At 35.5% G+C, this 18,267-nt stretch overlaps 1 protein-coding gene across 1 annotated transcript in view; it reads left to right on the forward strand.

The window, feature by feature from the left end:
• The window catches only part of LOC137629067 (uncharacterized), a 33,442-nt gene that overhangs the window by 5,141 nt on the left and 10,034 nt on the right, over nucleotides 1–18,267 (forward strand). The window contains exons 2-3 of the mRNA XM_068360335.1: nucleotides 4,572–4,708; nucleotides 15,714–15,819. Coding sequence (XP_068216436.1) covers nucleotides 4,572–4,708; nucleotides 15,714–15,819 — 243 coding nt within the window. The remainder of the gene's footprint in view (nucleotides 1–4,571; nucleotides 4,709–15,713; nucleotides 15,820–18,267) is intronic.

Here is an 18,267-nt window from a genome sequence, read left to right on the forward strand (position 1 = left end):
GTACAGACTCTACACATATTTTTACGAATATTTAGTAATTTGAGAAATCCACCAAGAATTCGTTAGTTATCCTAATAGTGTCTATGATTTATAGCTTTATTGCATCACAGTTTGATTGCTGAAAATTCTAGATCTTTAAACTCAGGTAAAGCTCAAGAGGAGGTACATTAAAAAAAAATAGGAATGTATCCAACTGTAATCGCATTTGACTGAAGCGGTATCGTCTTCAATATCTGCTTTTCAACGGCAAAGGCTGGAAGAGAATGACTAGGTTTAGAACCATTCACTTGAATGTGAAATATTGAAGAGTCAAAACGGATAGCAGATCTATCTGCTAATATTGTTGGCACAATTCAAGGTCATTCCTACTGCTTTTTAATCTTCGTCATCGTAATTCAATGGTGGAGTTTTCAATAATTTATGAAGCGAGGTTATTGATGCCACCTATATAGCCTTGTTTTTCTAAGCTGTAATGCGCAAAATTTCAGACATTTTACTTGCATGTTGGCTTGTGTATCTAAATACTCATGTATATGCAGTTGTACGGAAACACATCAATTGGAGCATTCATAAATATAAAAGACTATAAATACGTAGTAGGTTGGCCAGAGCACCAACCACCCGCTGAGATACTATTGCTAGAGAGTTATGGGGTACTTTGACTGGCCAGACAGTACTGCATTGGATCCTTCTCTCTGGTTACGGTTCATTTTCCCTTTGCTTACGCACACACCGAATAGTCTGGCCTATTCTTTCCATATTTTCATTATTCCTCATACAACTGACAACACCAAACAATTCTTCTCCACCCAAGGGGTTCCTGCACTATAATTCTTCAGTGGCCAAATTCCTCTTGGAAAAGGCAGAAGAAACTCTTTAGCTATGGTAAGCAGCTCTTCTAAGAGAAGGACACTCCAAAATGAAATCATTGTTCTCTAGTCTTGGATAGTGCCATAGCCTCTGTACCATGGTCTTCTATTGTCTTGGCTTAGAGTTCTCTTGCTTGAGGGTACACTCGGGCACACTATTCTATCTTATTTCCCTTCCACTTGTTTTGTGAAAGCTTTTATAGTTTAAATAGATATGTATTTTAATGTTGTCACTGTTCTTAAAATACTGTATTTTATTTTTCCTTGTTTCCATTCCTCACTGGGCTATTTTCCCTGTTGGAGGCCTGGGCTTATAGCATCCTGCTTTTCCAACTAGAGTTGTAGCTTAATAATAATAATAATAATAATAATAATAATAATAATAATAATCTGTATGCATTATTTCTTCTAGACTTAGGTTACAAGAAATAGGCAAGAGCTTTAAAAATAAAAGTATTATTTTCTTTCAATAATTTACAAAACTGTCACCCAACTAAATATAAGATTAGTTCGGTTTAGAAGGAGTTACAAATGTTGCAAACAGTTTCATTACCTAGAAGTCGAATATAAAAATACAGAATAGATAAAGGCTAGATGATACGGTTTGTACAGTATACCTCGACATCAACCCTTCTCATCTTTCCTAATGAAAAAAAAAAGAACAACAACGTAGAAACCAAACAATAAACGCAACTACTTAAGGAAACTTTGAGTTTATTGCAACCAAACACGAGAGAATGCTTTAACTGCTAGAAATAATTGTTTATGTTTTCGTTGGTAGGTCTAATTGCAAAATTTAGGATCAAGTAAAAAATAAAACCTGATGATGAATGTTCTCTAGCTTTAAAAAAATAAGTCAAATGGAACCAAGAGGTGATAATTTCATGGTGAATTGAAAACCTCTAAAATGAGAGCTGTCCCGCTCACAACAAATAACATAAATATTAATCATAATCTCCACCATATAAATCAAACTGACGATGACCGAAACGTCTAGCAAATGCTTCATTTAGTAAATCACAGGTGTTTCAGCTTTAAAGAGGGTAGTCTGGTTTTCCTCGGATCAGCGGCTCAAATACTTATTCCTTTTATATTTGTATGATTTTCAACAATGACCTTTTTTACTCTTTAAAGGTGTTTTAAAGGCCACTCATGAATGACAGAGGCAAGGGACAGTGACAATACCCTAGCAGAACAATGCCTCATAGACTGACTATATATATATATATATATATATATATATATATATATATATATATATATATATATATATATATATATATGTGTGTGTGTGTGTGTGTGTGTGTGTATAGCCTATATATTTATATATATACATATATATAGACATATATAAACAGTATATGTCTATATATATATATATATATATATATATATATATATATATATATATATATATACATATATATATATGCATATATATATATATGCATATATATATATATATATATATATATATATATATATGCATATATATATATATATATATATATATATATATATATATTTATATATATATATATATATATATATATATATATATATATGTAATCATTATCCTTATTATTTGCTATGCTACAACCCTAATTGGAAAAGCAGAATGCTATAAGCCCAGGGACTCCAACAGCGAAAATAGCCTTGTGAGGAAAGGAAATAAGGAAAAATAAAATATTTTAAGATGAGTAACACTATTAAAATAAATATTTCGTAGATAAACTATAAAAACTTTAACAAAACAAGAGGAAGAGAAATAAGATAGAATAGTGTGCCCGAGTGTACCCTCAAGCAAGATAATTCTAACCTAAGACAGTGGAAGACCATGGTACAGAGGCTATAGCACTACCCAAGATTAGAGAACAAGGGTTTGATTTTGGAGTGTCCTTCTCCAAGAAGGGCTGCTTACCATAGCTATAGAGTCTTTTCTACACTTAGCAAAAGGAAAGTAGCCACTAAACAATTACAGTGCAGTAGTTAACCCCTTGGGTGAAGAAGAATCGTTTGGTAATCTCGATGTTGTCAGGTGTATGAGGGCAGAGGAGATTCTGTAAAGAATAAGCTAGACTATTCGATGTGTGTGGGAAAGTGAACCGTAACCAGAGAGAAGGATCCAATGTAGTACTGTCTGGCCAGTCAAAGACCCTATAAGTCTCTAGCGGTATATATATATATATATATATATATATATATATATATATATATATATATATATATATATATATATATATATATATATATATATATATATATATATATATACGATCAGTGCCAAAGCTCCTCTTCATCCGGGACCAGGGAAGGCCAGACAATGGTTAGCTAGTATTCAGGAGGTAGACTTAAAGGGTCCCCCACAACCCCCATCATTAGCTCACAAGGATGGTGTGGTTACGCGAGTCGAACCCAAGTCCGACAGATCGCCAGCCAGGGGCATTTCTTTTGAAAGAATTTACCCAGAAAGTCTCTGGAGATAAGCTGGAATTGTTACCCTATCTTCCGTGGTATTTATGTCGAGCCTTGGGCAGGGATCGAATCTCAGACCTTGCGCTATGCGGACCCTGTGCTCTGTCCCTGAACTGTTCCATCTGATAGAGGGTTGCAAGACAGAAAATAGGAATTAAACGTCTGTTGCAGATTGTTGCAAACATCTAAATTCTCTCATGAATATCTATCAAGGTCACCTTCTCGTGACCCAGGGAATCATATAAGGTATTATGGTACCATGCAATTTTCTCGTGAATTAACATTTCGTTGCAATTTTAAGAAAATGTAAAAAAAGAGGAAAATCATCACAAGGTTTAGTTCATGCGCAAGGATGAATCAATTTAGTTTGCAAATATATTTCAGGCGAATGGTGTATATTATATATATATTACTTGAAATAATAATACCTTAGGCACAATTTATCTATTTCGAATACTGTAACTGTTGGAAGAAATTTCTTTTTATATACATACACACATATATATATATATATATATATATATATATATATATATATATATATATATATATATATATATACATACACATATATATATATATATATATGTGTGTGTGTGTGTATGTGTATGTATGTATGTATATATATATATATTTATATTCATATATATATATATATATATATATATATATATAATATATTCATCTCTCTCTCTCTCTCTCTCTCTCTCTCTCTCTCTCTCTCTCTCTCTCTCTCTCTCTCTCTCTCTCTCTATATATATATATATATATATATATATATATATATATATATATATATATATATATATATATATATATATAATAATAATAATAATAAAAATGCATTTACTGTTCACTAAAAAAGAGCTCTATATATGTCTTTTTAAAATCTGAATAAATGAAGTTGGAAGTATTTATTGGTCTGATCTTATCAAGGATGCTGCTGTAATTCTTCTAATTACACGGTAATAATATTGTTTTATTACACATATTCGAAGTAAACAATACAATGAGATTCCAGAGGTCTACTTTGTTGATGATGCAGTAAAATGCCTTGAGGTTTTATACCTCATGTAATCTGTGCAAATTCAACTTAACTAAGCCATTAAAATGTATCTCTGTAGCCAAGTTCCTGAAAATTGCTTTATTACAAGTTCCGTATGTCTCTCATACTCATTGGGTTCACAGCATATACTTTTCTAGCTAATCGAGTTTCTGGTCTTACAGGAGTTAGTTATAAACAATGGGACAGAGACTACGACAGAGGAATGGCATACTATCCAACTGTTCACCGCGTGATAGACCAGCAACCCAGGATTTATACTACTGCTCATGGACAAAACGGGGCAATCCAGGGAGTCTCTGTGAGTACTTTTTAACCTTCATAATACTTTTTTTTTTTATGTGGATAAAATATCTATGAAGAATGGAAGATAGTCGAATTCCTAAAAAAAATAATCTGCGTGGATCTATAAAAAGAGGGAAAAAAAAATTTGAAAAACCCTTCTAAGCTATTCCATTTCTGTGAAGGGAGACATATTAATACTAAATGAAGGACTTGGAAGGCAGAAGTTATAACAAGATCTGTCTGGAGTCAGAGGGTCGGAGAGTACTGTGCCTGGAGACATGGTCAGGGAGTGCTGTGTTTAGTGACAGAGGGTCAGAGAGTGTGAAGTCTGGAGAAATGTCAAAGACTTGAAAGACAGTGGTTATAACAAGAGATGTCTGGAGACAGAGGGTCAGAGAGTACTGTGCCTGGAGACATGGTCAGGGAGTGCTGTGTTTAGTGACAGAGAGTCAGAGAGTGTAGAGTCTGGAGAAATTTAGTCAAAGAGTGCTGTGCCGAGAGACAAAAGGTAAAAGCGTGCTGTATCTGGAGACAGAAGGTCAGAGAGTGCGGGGCGTGAAGACAGAGGGTCAGAGAGTGCTGTGTCTTGAGAAAGAAGGACAAAAACAGTTGTGCATGGAGACAGAGGGTTAGAGAGTGCTATGCCTGCTGACAGAGGGTGAGAGGGTACTGTGTCTGGAAACAAAGGGCGAGAGAGTGCTGTTTCTAGATATAGGATCAGAGTGTGTTGCATCTGGAGAAAGAAGATAAAAAGCATTGTGCCTGGAGAGTGCTGTGTCTAGAAAAAGAGGGTCAGAGAGTGCTGTGTCTGGAGATAGAGGTTCAGAGAGTACCGAGAGAGACAGAGGGTCAAAAAGTGCTGTGTCAGAGGGTCAGAGAGTGCAGTGTCTAGAGATAGAATGTGAGAGAGTATTGTGCCTGGAGACAGAGGGTCAGAGAGTACTGTATCTGGAGACAGAAGGTCAGAGACCTGTGTCTGGAGACAGAGGGTCACAGAGTACTGTGTCTACAAACAAAAAAAGGCCAGGAAGAGGTGTGCCTGGAGACAGAGGGTCAGAGAGTGGTGTGTCTGGAGTCAAAGGGTCAGAGAGTAATGTCTGGAGAAAGAAAGTTAGAGAGTGCTGTGCCTGGAGACAGACAGAAGGTCAGAGAGTGCTGTGTCTGGAGAAAAAAAAAGGCAAGAGAGTGCTGTGCCTGGAGACAGAAGGTCAGAGAGCTGTGTCTGGAGACAGAGGGTCACAGAGTACTGTGTCTACAAACAAAAAAAGGCCAGGAAGAGGTGTGCCTGGAGACAGAGGGTCAGAGAGTGGTGTGTCTGGAGTCAAAGGGTCAGAGAGTAATGTCTGGAGAAAGAAAGTTAGAGAGTGCTGTGCCTGGAGACAGACAGAAGGTCAGAGAGTGCTGTGTCTGGAGAAAAAAAGGCAAGAGAGTGCTGTGCCTGGAGACAGAAGGTCAGAGAGCTGTGTCTGGAGATAGAGGGTCACAGAGTACTGTGTCTACAAACAAAAAAAAAGGCCAGGAAGAGGTGTGCCTGGAGACAAAGGGTCAGAGAGTGGTGTGTCTGGAGTCAAAGGGTCAGAGAGTAATGTCTGGAGAAAGAAAGTTAGAGAGTGCTGTGCCTGGAGACAGACAGAAGGTCAGAGAGTGCTGTGTCTGGAGAAAAAAAAAGGCAAGAGAGGGCTGTGCCTGGAGACAGAGGGTCAGAGAGTGTTGTGTCTGGAGACCGAGGGGCAGAGATTGCTGTGTCTAGAGACAGAGTGTTAGAGAGTGCTGTGGAGATAATGATGTGCAACCCTCACCACGCCATAGGTATTAATACTTAATAAAACTTTAGTAGTAGTAGAAGTAGTTGTGGTAGTAGTAACACTACGAAAGAAAAATTCTTTTCTTTCACAAGCGTTCTTATGTTCAAGTTCCCTATTGTGTCTTACAGGAAAATTCGACACCAAAAGCAAAAACAGAAAACATCTCATTAATGAACCTTTTTTTATTCTAGCAGAGTATTTTAAGCTATCAAAGTAATACTAGTGTCATAAATCATGCATTTCTTTACTCCAAGCTTTACACTTTATATTCATGTGGCAACTAAAAAAATCCTCTTTTTTAAGTACACAATACAAACCTCCCGCATTTATAGCTTATTCGCGATAGTTGTATGATAAATCAGGCACTTCTCTACTTTTAAGCTATTAAAATTGATTGATGTTCTTTTAGCTAAGAATTATTTGCTTAAAAGTCCCCGCAGAAAAAAAAAATATGCTGACTTCCTGATCTGTCTCCAAGAGTATCCAAGTAATATTTTAGAAGTATTACTTGTCTGTCAAATTTATAAGTAAAATTTTTGTTTTACCTAAATAAATCATATTCAAGTAGAAAATATCATCAAGGCTAACAATAACTCGTTCTTAGTGATTATATAAATGAAGCACAATTAATTTATCTTGTTAGATCTTTTTAGCATATATCTGGGCTGCTTTCAAAAGTCACAATATAAAATTTAATGATAGAGGGCATCGTAATAATTAGCAGTGTAATTGTAGTTGTTATTATTACAATTACTGTAATTATCGTGTTTTTTTTTTTAGACCATAACCACATGTCTACTGAGAAAATATAATGAAGTAAAATTTAAAAAAGTGAATAGGGAAACTAATAAAAATGGTGTGACTGAACCTAAGAAGAGAGCTTGATAGTAAATACAAAAGCATTATCAGTTAGGCGTTATAAAGAGAGATTCTATCCATATCAAATATCATGATGGATGAGATATGTGGTATAGTTTATGAAGGGGTCATGAAACAATATGAAAGGGGGCGGTGACGGAAGCGAGGGAGAAGATGATTTACGATAGCACCAAGAGGGGAGGAATTAGATTATAGGAAAACAAAAAAGGTACAACATCAACAACCACAACAAATATAGTAATAATCACTATAATAATACTTATAACAAAAGGAACAGCAGCAGTAATAATCATTATAATATTCATGATATAAAGAATTTAGGTTAACCTAAATCCCAGAAATATGAAAATAACAAAAAAGACAAAAATAGACATAATTGTAACAATTGTAATAATAATGATAAAACTCGATTTGATTATAATAATGAAACGAGAAAAAATAATCTCCATAATATTATTTATAATAATAATTGAGATATTAATACCAAAATATACTACTCATCAGAAAACGGGAACGCAAAAAAACATTATACCGGTAGTTTTTATCTAACGCTGACCGTCTGGACAAACTGCAAGGTTGGTACTGCTGATTTCTGTTGCCTAGCGACATTTGGTCTGTTTTGGGACTCGTTAAGAGATAGTTCTCGGTTCAATACTCAACCTCGTTAACGAAGTAGGCTAGGGAGAAATAAATTAAGCGAACTTGAAGGATAGAAGCCTTGGAATGTCAAGAGAAACGAGGTTAGTGTTCAACAAAAAAAGTGACTTCGGAAGCATATCCTTCACTATTTTGATATTCTATTTCCATATTATAACACACACATAAAACATTCTTCAATATCCTATGGGGAAAATATTAATTGTGGTTGTGTATTGAAGGAATTTACTTAAGAAGAAAAACTTAAACTAATCCAAGTAAAAAGTTAAGATAAAACAGGAACTGTAATTTGCTTTGTAAAAAGGACTTACAGATCGTATGTTTATGGAGATAAAAAACCTTATACTTAATTCAGAATCAATCAATACGATAAATAATGCGGGAAATATCAATATTTAGCTTCACGAGAACTATGCTTTATTTAAGACGATTAAAGTTAGGAAAACTTTGTAGGCTTATTTTTCTAATCTAGAACCAAAGTTCGTCAACATTTAAGGAAGAATAAATTTTCTGAAGCAAAATTTTGAGCAATTTTCCTACTGCCATCCACCAATGAATTTTTTTCTTGGCCTTAATTAAAAGGGTATATAATTCCCTCCCCACATCAACTCTCTCTCTCTCTCTCTCTCTCTCTCTCTCTCTCTCTCTCTCTCTCTCTCTCTCTCTCTCTCTCTCTCTCTCTCTCTCTCTCTCCCCTTCCAGTAAAGACATCTTTTGGTAAAGACATCCAATTGTTCTTTTAGGAGTCCCTGCTGAAAGGCAACTATGTTATATTTAGGTAAGGATAGACCAATTTGGATTAGGGGGAGAAAAATAAGCCAATAAAGGCTTCATGCGTCCCTGTAATACGTCTATCGTCCATTTCTAATTTTCACTTTATCAATAACAAATATTTCTCAATGATGCATTATCATATTCCCATGAAAAATAACTACCATTAGAGGGAGCACGAATTGGAAGTTTGATTGACTACCTGTCCATTAAAAATGTCAACTGAAGAGTCCCTCATGCTATTCTTTTAACCTGACTTTAACTTTTTATTATTTTGCTTTGTATTTTCCCAAACAGCAATCTAACTTTTTATACTAAAGACACTTCAATTTTTTTCACATGTTCAAGAGCATCAGTACGTATAGTTTTACGAAAGTCTAATGTGACTCGTTGTAGAGAACAATATCAAGAATATATGAATGATAACAAAAAAATACTCATAGACAAGTGGGGCTTCCCGCTAGTTTCCCGTCGTGTTTATTTTTTCCATTCCATAACTTGTTTCCGGATAGGCATTCTTTCATTACATGGTGAGGCATGAAACTGAATAAGTTATAATTCCATTGAAAGATTAATTTTGAAAGTTCAAGGGTCATGATAAGACATCCTTAGTAGTTTGAAGCAGTTTTTTTCTAAATTACTTCATAACATAATAAACTCATGGTTGAGGAAGAAAATATTGTCTATTCTTACATCTCTATTACATTATTAAGAAGGTAAGAATTCAGAAAGACAATACAAAACGTATTTGTAAAAATTAATGATTGTCTGAGTTTAGGTGAGTGGCCATGCCTCATCAGTAATGATATCGATTAATGTTTCAAGATAATTGTTCTAAATTTGATCATTTTATTATGCATTTCACAGCAAATTCTAAACTACTTTTTTTTTTTTTTTTTTTTTTTTTTTGGGGGGGGGGGGGGGGCTAGTATTAACAATCAACTACGATAAAATTTAGGAAAAAATATTCCAAACGACTTTTCCCGAAAATATGAAAATGAAAATCTAAAGATTGTGATTCGACCTGAGAAATATTTGTATAAGTCTTTTGTCTCCATGCTTCTGGCCAGTCATTACTTAGCCATCACTTCAAGGTCTGTATTGAATAACATGAAATAACACGTTTTATTTTTAAAAATTTTAAAAGAAAATATCCTGGATATGCCTGGATACATTCTCTTTTTCACGTTATACAGATGTAATACAGCTGAAATAAATGTAATATACGAAGGTAGATAGTTTCAATGATTGAGTTAATTTATAGATATTCTATATTTCAGCACACTAAATCTCACAATATTACAGTGTTTAGTTTTTGTACTCACACGCTTGCAAACAGAACTCATGTGCAGCATTTCCTCCCTTTTTGGATCTTATGGATATAGAATATTTATAAATTTAACCTTATATTGAAAAATATAAAGCCTAATTGACCTCCTGGATTAAAAATTAAATAATGAGAAATTTTGTGTGTGCTAATTTCTGCAAATCGAAAAAGGATGGTCTAGGCTCTTTAGCTATGGTAAGCAGCACTTCTTGGCTAAGGACACTCCAAAATCAAACCATTGTTCTCTAGTCTTTGGTAGTGCCATAGCCTCTGTACCATGGTCTTCCACTGTCTTGGGTTAGAGTTCTCTTGCTTGAGGGTACACTCGAGCACACTGTTCTATTTAGTTTCTCTTCCTCTTGTTTTGTTAAAGTTTTTATAGTCTATATTGAAAATATTTATTTCAATGTTATTACTATTCTTTAAATATTTTATTTTTCCTTGTTTCCTTTCCTCACTGGGTTATTTTCCCTGTTGGGGCCCCTGGGCTTATAGCCTCCTGCTTTTCCAACTAGGGTTGTAGCTTAGCATTTAATAATAATAATAATAATAATAATAATAATAATAATAATAATAATAATAATAATATCGCTGCTACATTAGAATGTTTGGAAGTTTGAAAGACGTGCACATGTTTAGGGGTATGGCTAATGGTATGTCTGATAATTTTTTGGTGGAAGGAAAATTAGTTGTAGCAAAAGAGTGGGGGAATAGAGTAGGTGGATGTAAAAGGGAGCTAGTGAGGGTTGAAGAGCTAATAAAACCGGGGGTAAAAAGTATATATCAGGAAAGGTTGAAAATGGCATATGACGAGGTGAGAGTAAGAGAAACTGGTAATTTAGAGAAGGAGTGGAAGTTAGCAAAAGAAAGTTTTGTTGGGATTGCAAGTGATGTATGTGGCAAGAAGGTTGTTGGAGGCAGCATGAGGAAGGGCAGTGAATGGTGGAATGAAGGAGTGAAGGTAAAAGTGGAAGAGAAAAAGAGGGCTTTTGAAGAATGGCTGCAGAGTAATAGTATAGAGAAGTATGAAAAATATAGAGAGAAAAATGTGGAAGTAAAGCGCAAGGTACGTGAGGCAAAGAGGGCAGCTGACCTGAGGTGGGGTCAGGGATTGGGTCAGTCATATGAAGAGAATAAGAAGAAGTTTTGGAAAGAAGTGAAGAGAGTAAGGAAGGCTGGCACAAGAATTAAAGAGACAGTGAAAGATGGAAATGGAAGGTTGTTAAAAGGAGAGGAGGCAAGGAAAAGGTGGGCGGAATATTATGAAAGTTTGCTGAATGTTGAGGATAATAGGGAGGCAGATATAATTTCTGTTCCAGGTGTTGAGGTGCCAGTGATGGGAGATGAGAATGAGAGAGAGATTACAATAGAGGAAGTGAGGAGAGCAATAGATGAAACGAGAGTAGGAAAAGCATCTGGTATGGATGGTGTGAAAGCTGAGATGTTGAAGGAAGGGGGTGTGACTGTACTTGAATGGTTGGTGAGATTGTTTAATATGTGTTTTGTGTTGTCAATGGTACCAGTAGATTGGGTTTGTGCATGTATTGTACCACTATATAAGGGTAAGGGAGATGTGCATGAGTGTTGTAATTCAAGAGGTATTAGTTTGTTGAGTGTAGTTGGAAAAGTGTATGGTAGAGTAATGATTAATAGGATTAAGGATAAAACAGAGAATGCAATCTTGGAAGTACAGGGTGGTTTTAGAAGAGGTAGGGGTTGTATGAATCAAATTTTTACAGTTAGGCAGATATACAAGAAATATTTAGCAAAAGGTAAGGAGGTGTATGTTGCGTTTATGGATCTGGAGAAAGCATATGATAGAGTTGATAGGGAAGCAATGTGGAATGTGATGAGGTTATATGGAGTTGGTGGAAGGTTGTTGCAAGCAGTGAAAAGTTTCTACAAAGGTAGTAAAGCATGTGTTAGAATAGGAAATGAAGTGAGTGATTGGTTTCCGGTGAGAGTGGTGCTGAGACAGGGATGTGTGATGTCGCCGTGGTTGTTTAACTTGTATGTTGATGGAGAGGTGAGAGAGGTGAATGCTCGAGTGCTTGGACGAGGATTAAAACTGGTAGGCGAGAATGACCATGAATGGGAGGTAAATCAGTTGTTGTTTGCGGATGATACTGTACTGGTAGCAAACACAGAAGAGAAGCTTGACCGACTAGTGACAGAATTTGGAAGGGTGTGTGAGAGAAGGAAGTTGAGAGTTAATGTGGGTAAGAGTAAGGTTATGAGATGTACGAGAAGGGAAGGTGGTGCAAGGTTGAATGTCATGTTGAATGGAGAGTTACTTGAGGAGGTGGATCAGTTTAAGCACTTGGGGTCTGTTGTTGCAGCAAATGGTGGAGTGGAAGCAGATGTACGTCAGAGAGGGAATGAAGGTTGCAAAGTGTTGGGGGCAGTTAAGGGAGTAGTAAAAAATAGAGGGTTGGGCATGAATGTAAAGAGAGTTCTATATGAAAAAGTGATTGTACCAACTGTGATGTATGGATCGGAGTTGTGGGGAATGAAAGTGATGGAGAGACAGAAATTGAATGTGTTTGAGATGAAGTGTCTAAGGAGTATGGCTGGTGTATCTCGAGTAGATAGGGTTAGGAACGAAGTGGTGAGGGAGAGAACGGGTGTAAGAAATGAGTTAGCGGCTAGAGTGGATATGAATGTGTTGAGGTGGTTTGGCCATGTTGAGAGAATGGAAAATGGTTGTCTGCTAAAGAAGGTGATGAATGCAAGAGTTGAAGGGAGAAGTACAAGAGGAAGGCCAAGGTTTGGGTGGATGGATGGTGTGAAGAAAGCTCTGGGTGATAGGAGGATAGATGTGAGAGAGGCAAGAGAGCGTGCTAGAAATAGGAATGAATGGCGAGCGATTGTGACGCAGTTCCGGTAGGCCCTGCTGCTTCCTCCGGTGCCTTAGATGACCGCAGAGGTAGCAGCAGTAGGGGATTCAGCATTATGAAGCTTCATCTGTGGTGGATAATGTGGGAGGGTGGGCTGTGGCGCCCTAGCAGTACCAGCTGAACTCGGTTAAGTCCCTGGTTAGGCTGAAGGAACGTAGAGAGTAGAGGTCCCCTTTTTGTTTTGTTTCTTTGTTGATGTCGGCTACCCCCTAAAATTGGGGGAAGTGACTTTGGTATATGTATGTATTATTTCTTCACTGGAATTCATTTCCTTAAACTCTTTTTCATTCAACCCATAAGATAAAATCATAAGCCTTCGTTATATCACTATAATCTCTCTACTTTCTTTGTAATTCCTTCTTTTAATCCTTAGTAAATATGATGTCAGCAAAATTTATTCTAACCCCTCATTTTAGCTAGTTGCGTTAAGTTTCTACAATAACTATTATTATTATTATTATTATTATTATTATTAGTAGTAGTAGTAGTAGTAGTAGTAGTAGTAGTAGTAGTTGTAGTAGTAGTAGTAGTAGTAGTAGTAGTTGATAAACTAGTGTTGCCTTAAATAACGCAAATCGTTAATAGGAGACTAAATTAAAACAACTAAAGTTGAAAAAAAAAAGATAAAAAAAAAAAAAAAAAAAAACAGAATTATAAGAAATCATGGATACGACAAAAACAAAGAGAAGAACAAGAAAGCCAGTGTCGTAAACTCACACGCACACAGGGGTGCGCAAGCTCTCTCAGTTGCATAAAATCAAAAATAGGAATTAGCACGTATCTGAAAAGTCTGCCAATCATGGTATATGTATCGAGGTTAATTCAATATTTGCTTTTTCTAGTACGGTGTACAGCACTTACTGCTGACATGCAAATAATTTCTCATATGAAGTATATCATGTTCAGTTTCAATTTATTTACTCCGTAAAGTCAGTTAATTTACATTTAAATGTTTTGGAAACTTTGAAGTTTTTAAAGGTTTAAAAGGTCTTTATGAATGGCAGAGACAAGGGACGAGGCCATGTCCTTGAAACTGAGCATACATACTGTACATGTCATCAGCGCCCACAGATAGGACCAGGGAGGGCTAGGAAATTATTGCTAATGACTCAGCCGTTGAACTTAGAGGCACCCCAAAATCCCCTATCCCTAGCTCACAGGCAATGGTGAGGTTGCAGACACTGATATAAACTATGGAGTTAAGCAGGTCTGGAACTCCTGCCTAGCAGACTGACAAGCAGGGACGTTTCCAATAGGTTATCACAAAGAAAAAGAAAAACAAAATGAATAACTGCGATTTATGACTTTATTTAAAAATGCTTCCACCACACATTTTATGATGAACAACATCACCGGTTTAAACGAATGCAACTGCTATCATTGATATAACTTTCTCTCCGTGAGTGCACATGTTTTTTTTTCCAATTTGTGAATAACATAATTCAAAACAATTTCCAGCCTTCATCACCACTACAGCTACTGGTTATTCTACTGCAACTACAAACACAAATATTACTATAGCAATTGATTCTTTTTATTCTTAAATGTAATTTCTCGAAAGGATATGACTTGAGTCCCTGTGATTTCACGTCATGTTGTGCAAGGTATTTCTTAGCAGACAGGCGAGGTGAATGCAAGTGACCATTATTCAAAAGACAAGGAGTTTATAAACAAGCAGTTCAGAGCATGAATGGCACAAAAATTAAAAAAACACAAATAAATGCGAAGGCAAACTTAAACAGGTTTTCTTATCATTGCGGTGAAGAGCGAGAGATAAAAAGAGAAAATAACGTTACACTGCACAAGCATGAAAGAAACATGTGTGGGACATGGCTACTCCCTAAAAAAGAGGAAACCTAAATCCAAAGTTTATCATCTGTTGACTGTCTTTCCTATACGCAGAGTTACACAGAGAGAAAATATATGACGAGAGTATTGTTATTATTTGTATAGAAATTTTTATTGTTGTTGTTATAATTTTAGTAACAATACTAAACTTCATCATACTAAAGTCCATTTCTTTTAGCGAGGCAGATTTGCACAGACTCGCAACGGTGCCATTTAAGCTCGGAAAAGTTTCCTGATCGCTGATTGGTTAGAATTATCTTGTCCAACCAATCAGCGATCAGGAAACTTTTCCGAGCTAAAAGGGCACCGATGCGAGTCGGTGCAAAGAAATTGACTATAGTTAATGTTCCTACCAGCAATATTATCATAATCTTTATCTATCACTCATTCCATTGCCTCTTTAGGACGCATTACTCCACAATGCTGCTTAAATCAGAATACTGGTGTCTATCGATGGACAAGTAACACCTAATCTTTTGTATATAGATGAGGTATTAACTGATATTATTGTTAACATTGTCAGTCAAATTCTTACACAAAACAATAACAAAAAATCAATTATGAGTAACAATCAGCCATACAGAAAACATAGAGAGGACCTGGATTTGTAAGGCTACCTTTAGAAAGAAAGAATACAACAAATAAATAACAATTATACAAAAACATGTGGATTTGGATAAACATGTATACATAACTGCTAACGTGAAAAAAAAAAGAGATAACTTACCGCCGTTCTTGCACTAAGCCCTATAATCATGAATAAGTATGTAAATATCTATGTACAATTTCTTCTAATTTAGCTTTGTTAAACAAATCTTTATCTATATTTTCCTTCAGAGATATGGGCGAATATCGGCCATTCCGGAGCCACAGAAGAAGTATTATTTTGACGAATTTCAGCGTCTCGATAATCTCCAGAAAGTCGTCATCGGTCGTCGCCGAGGTCAGTAGTCTTGTCTATTGTCTAAGATTATCATCGATACTATTAAATATCATTATTATTATGATTGTTATTATCAATCAGAGCAAACATTAAACCTTTAAATCATCTAGGAATTGTTTAAGGTTCTTGCTAGAATACATATATACTGTACATACACACACACGCAAGCGAGCACACAAACATATTTTCATTTTCATCATCATCAACTGATACTATAGCCCATTTCTTTTAGCGAGGCATATTTGCACCGACTCGCAGCGGTGCCCTTTTAGCTCGGAAAAGTTTTCTGGTGGCTGATTGGTTGGACAAGATAATTCTAACCAATCAGCGATCAGGAAACTTTTCCGAGCTTAAAGAGCACTGCTGCGAGTCGGTGCAAATCTGCCTCGTTAAAAGAAATGGACTATAGTCCACTGCCGAAAGAGAGGCCTCGGACAACATATCCTTTCACTCCCGTCTGTTTCTTTCCACATGGTCAAATTATCTCAAAACATGATTGATCCATCTTTTTTCCCGCAGTAAAAATCTTAGCACCCTAACTTATTTCCAGTTTTATCAGCGTAATTGTTTCTTCAGTCACGTTTACAATACAAAAGCTTCATCATAATATCATCAACTTTCTTTACTTAATATATTTCAACATTCCTCAAATACTTCCCTGCACGAGAGTGAGCTCAGTAATCCCTTTATTTATCTTACCTTCCACAGACAGTTAAATTCTCCTCATAATCTTTTGCAAGCATTCTTCTGCCTTCCTCGGATTCAACATTTCTGTGTTACCTATTATTCTATTCGACCATCATCCATAATTATCATTCCCAAAAACCCATATCGATAATAAAATCTATTTTTTCGTAGATCAATAACCTTAATTATCATATTTTCCAGTTTCCTAATCTCCAGCATATCACTACTTTTTTCGAATTTACAAACAATTTTTTATTCATTTTATAAACCTTCTAAACTATTTCACGAGTTTCTGCAGCTTATCCTCACTATCCCCATACAATACTTTATCTGTGAACATCCCCAATTCCACAATCTATCTACAATTCCTTATCTTATTCTATAACTCTCCACATGCAATTTCCTACACATGAAATCTTACATCTTTCGTTTTATTAAGATATTACACAGTCGAGGAGACATGACACACTCCAGCCTCAGACTCTTCTCGCACAAAATCGACCACTCCTTCCTTCTCCAAATTCTATTATAAACTTTCTTTGGACCCATATATACCACATGCAGCTTTTCCACTTCATCTGAAAACTAACCTTTAACACAACTATGTCATAAAAAACACCTGCGTTACATATCCTATTCCTTGTCTAAACCTTTAGTGTCCTTCTCATTTCGTCAGCCTCACCTTTTCAGTCTAACTATACTGTGCAACTTGCCTGGTATGGTAAGCAGCTCTTCTAGGAGAAAGACACTCTACAATCACAACATTGTTCTCTTGTTTTGGGTAGCGCCATACCCTCTTTATCACGGTCTTCTACTGTCTGCGATTAGAGTTCTCTTGCTTGAGGGTACACTATTCTATTTCCTTTCCTCACTGGGCTATTTTCCCTGTTGGACCCCTTGGGCTTATAGTACCCTACTTTTCTAACAAAGGTAGTAGCTAAGCTAGCAATAATAATAATAATAATAATAATAATAATAATAATAATAATAATAATAATAATAATAAATGCCAGAGGATTTTTATATTTGTCTTTTTCACCTTTATCTTTTCACATTGAAATAATATTCTTCTAACACAGTCCGAAATATTCTCATCATCTAGACATATCTTACAAACACTGATGATTACTCAACCACAGATTCCTCTCATAAACCTGTCGTCAAGAATTTTCCATCTTACTCCAACCGTTGCTCTTCTTCCCTTTTCTTTATCATTCTACTCCACTGGCCAGGACTGCATCAACTTAAGATAACATCACTCAATTTGCATTTATTTATTTTATAATTCATCCATACATTTTCCCCCTTTTTTCACTAAATTCTCGGTAGTTTTTTACTCCTTTTCCATTACATCTTTGTTACTTGACTGTTTGGTTTCTTTTTAATTATTCCGCCTTTTTTCCCAATTATAGTTACACTATCTATTATAAAGTTGAACCTAATTTTTTCCTTCCAAAACCTCCTATTTAATCTCATATTTATTTATCAACTCATTTGATGATTTTATTTCTCTTCTTACTCTTTCACTGCCAATACACTTTACTTTCTCTATGAATCCTGTATAATTGTTTTACAAACACACTTGCAAATATACTGTAAATAGCCATATCGTAGTAAAGTATTCTTGAAATAATGATATCTTAATCGTTGTAACTGAACAAATTGAGGTTAAAAAAATATAAACCAAGGTATAACGTCTAAAATAAAATTAACAACTTTAACGTAGCGTGATAATTTCTAAAGCAGCGAACGTATTATTAA

Source organism: Palaemon carinicauda, chromosome 37 (genome assembly GCF_036898095.1).
Source record: "Palaemon carinicauda isolate YSFRI2023 chromosome 37, ASM3689809v2, whole genome shotgun sequence".
NCBI lineage: Eukaryota > Metazoa > Arthropoda > Malacostraca > Decapoda > Palaemonidae > Palaemon > Palaemon carinicauda.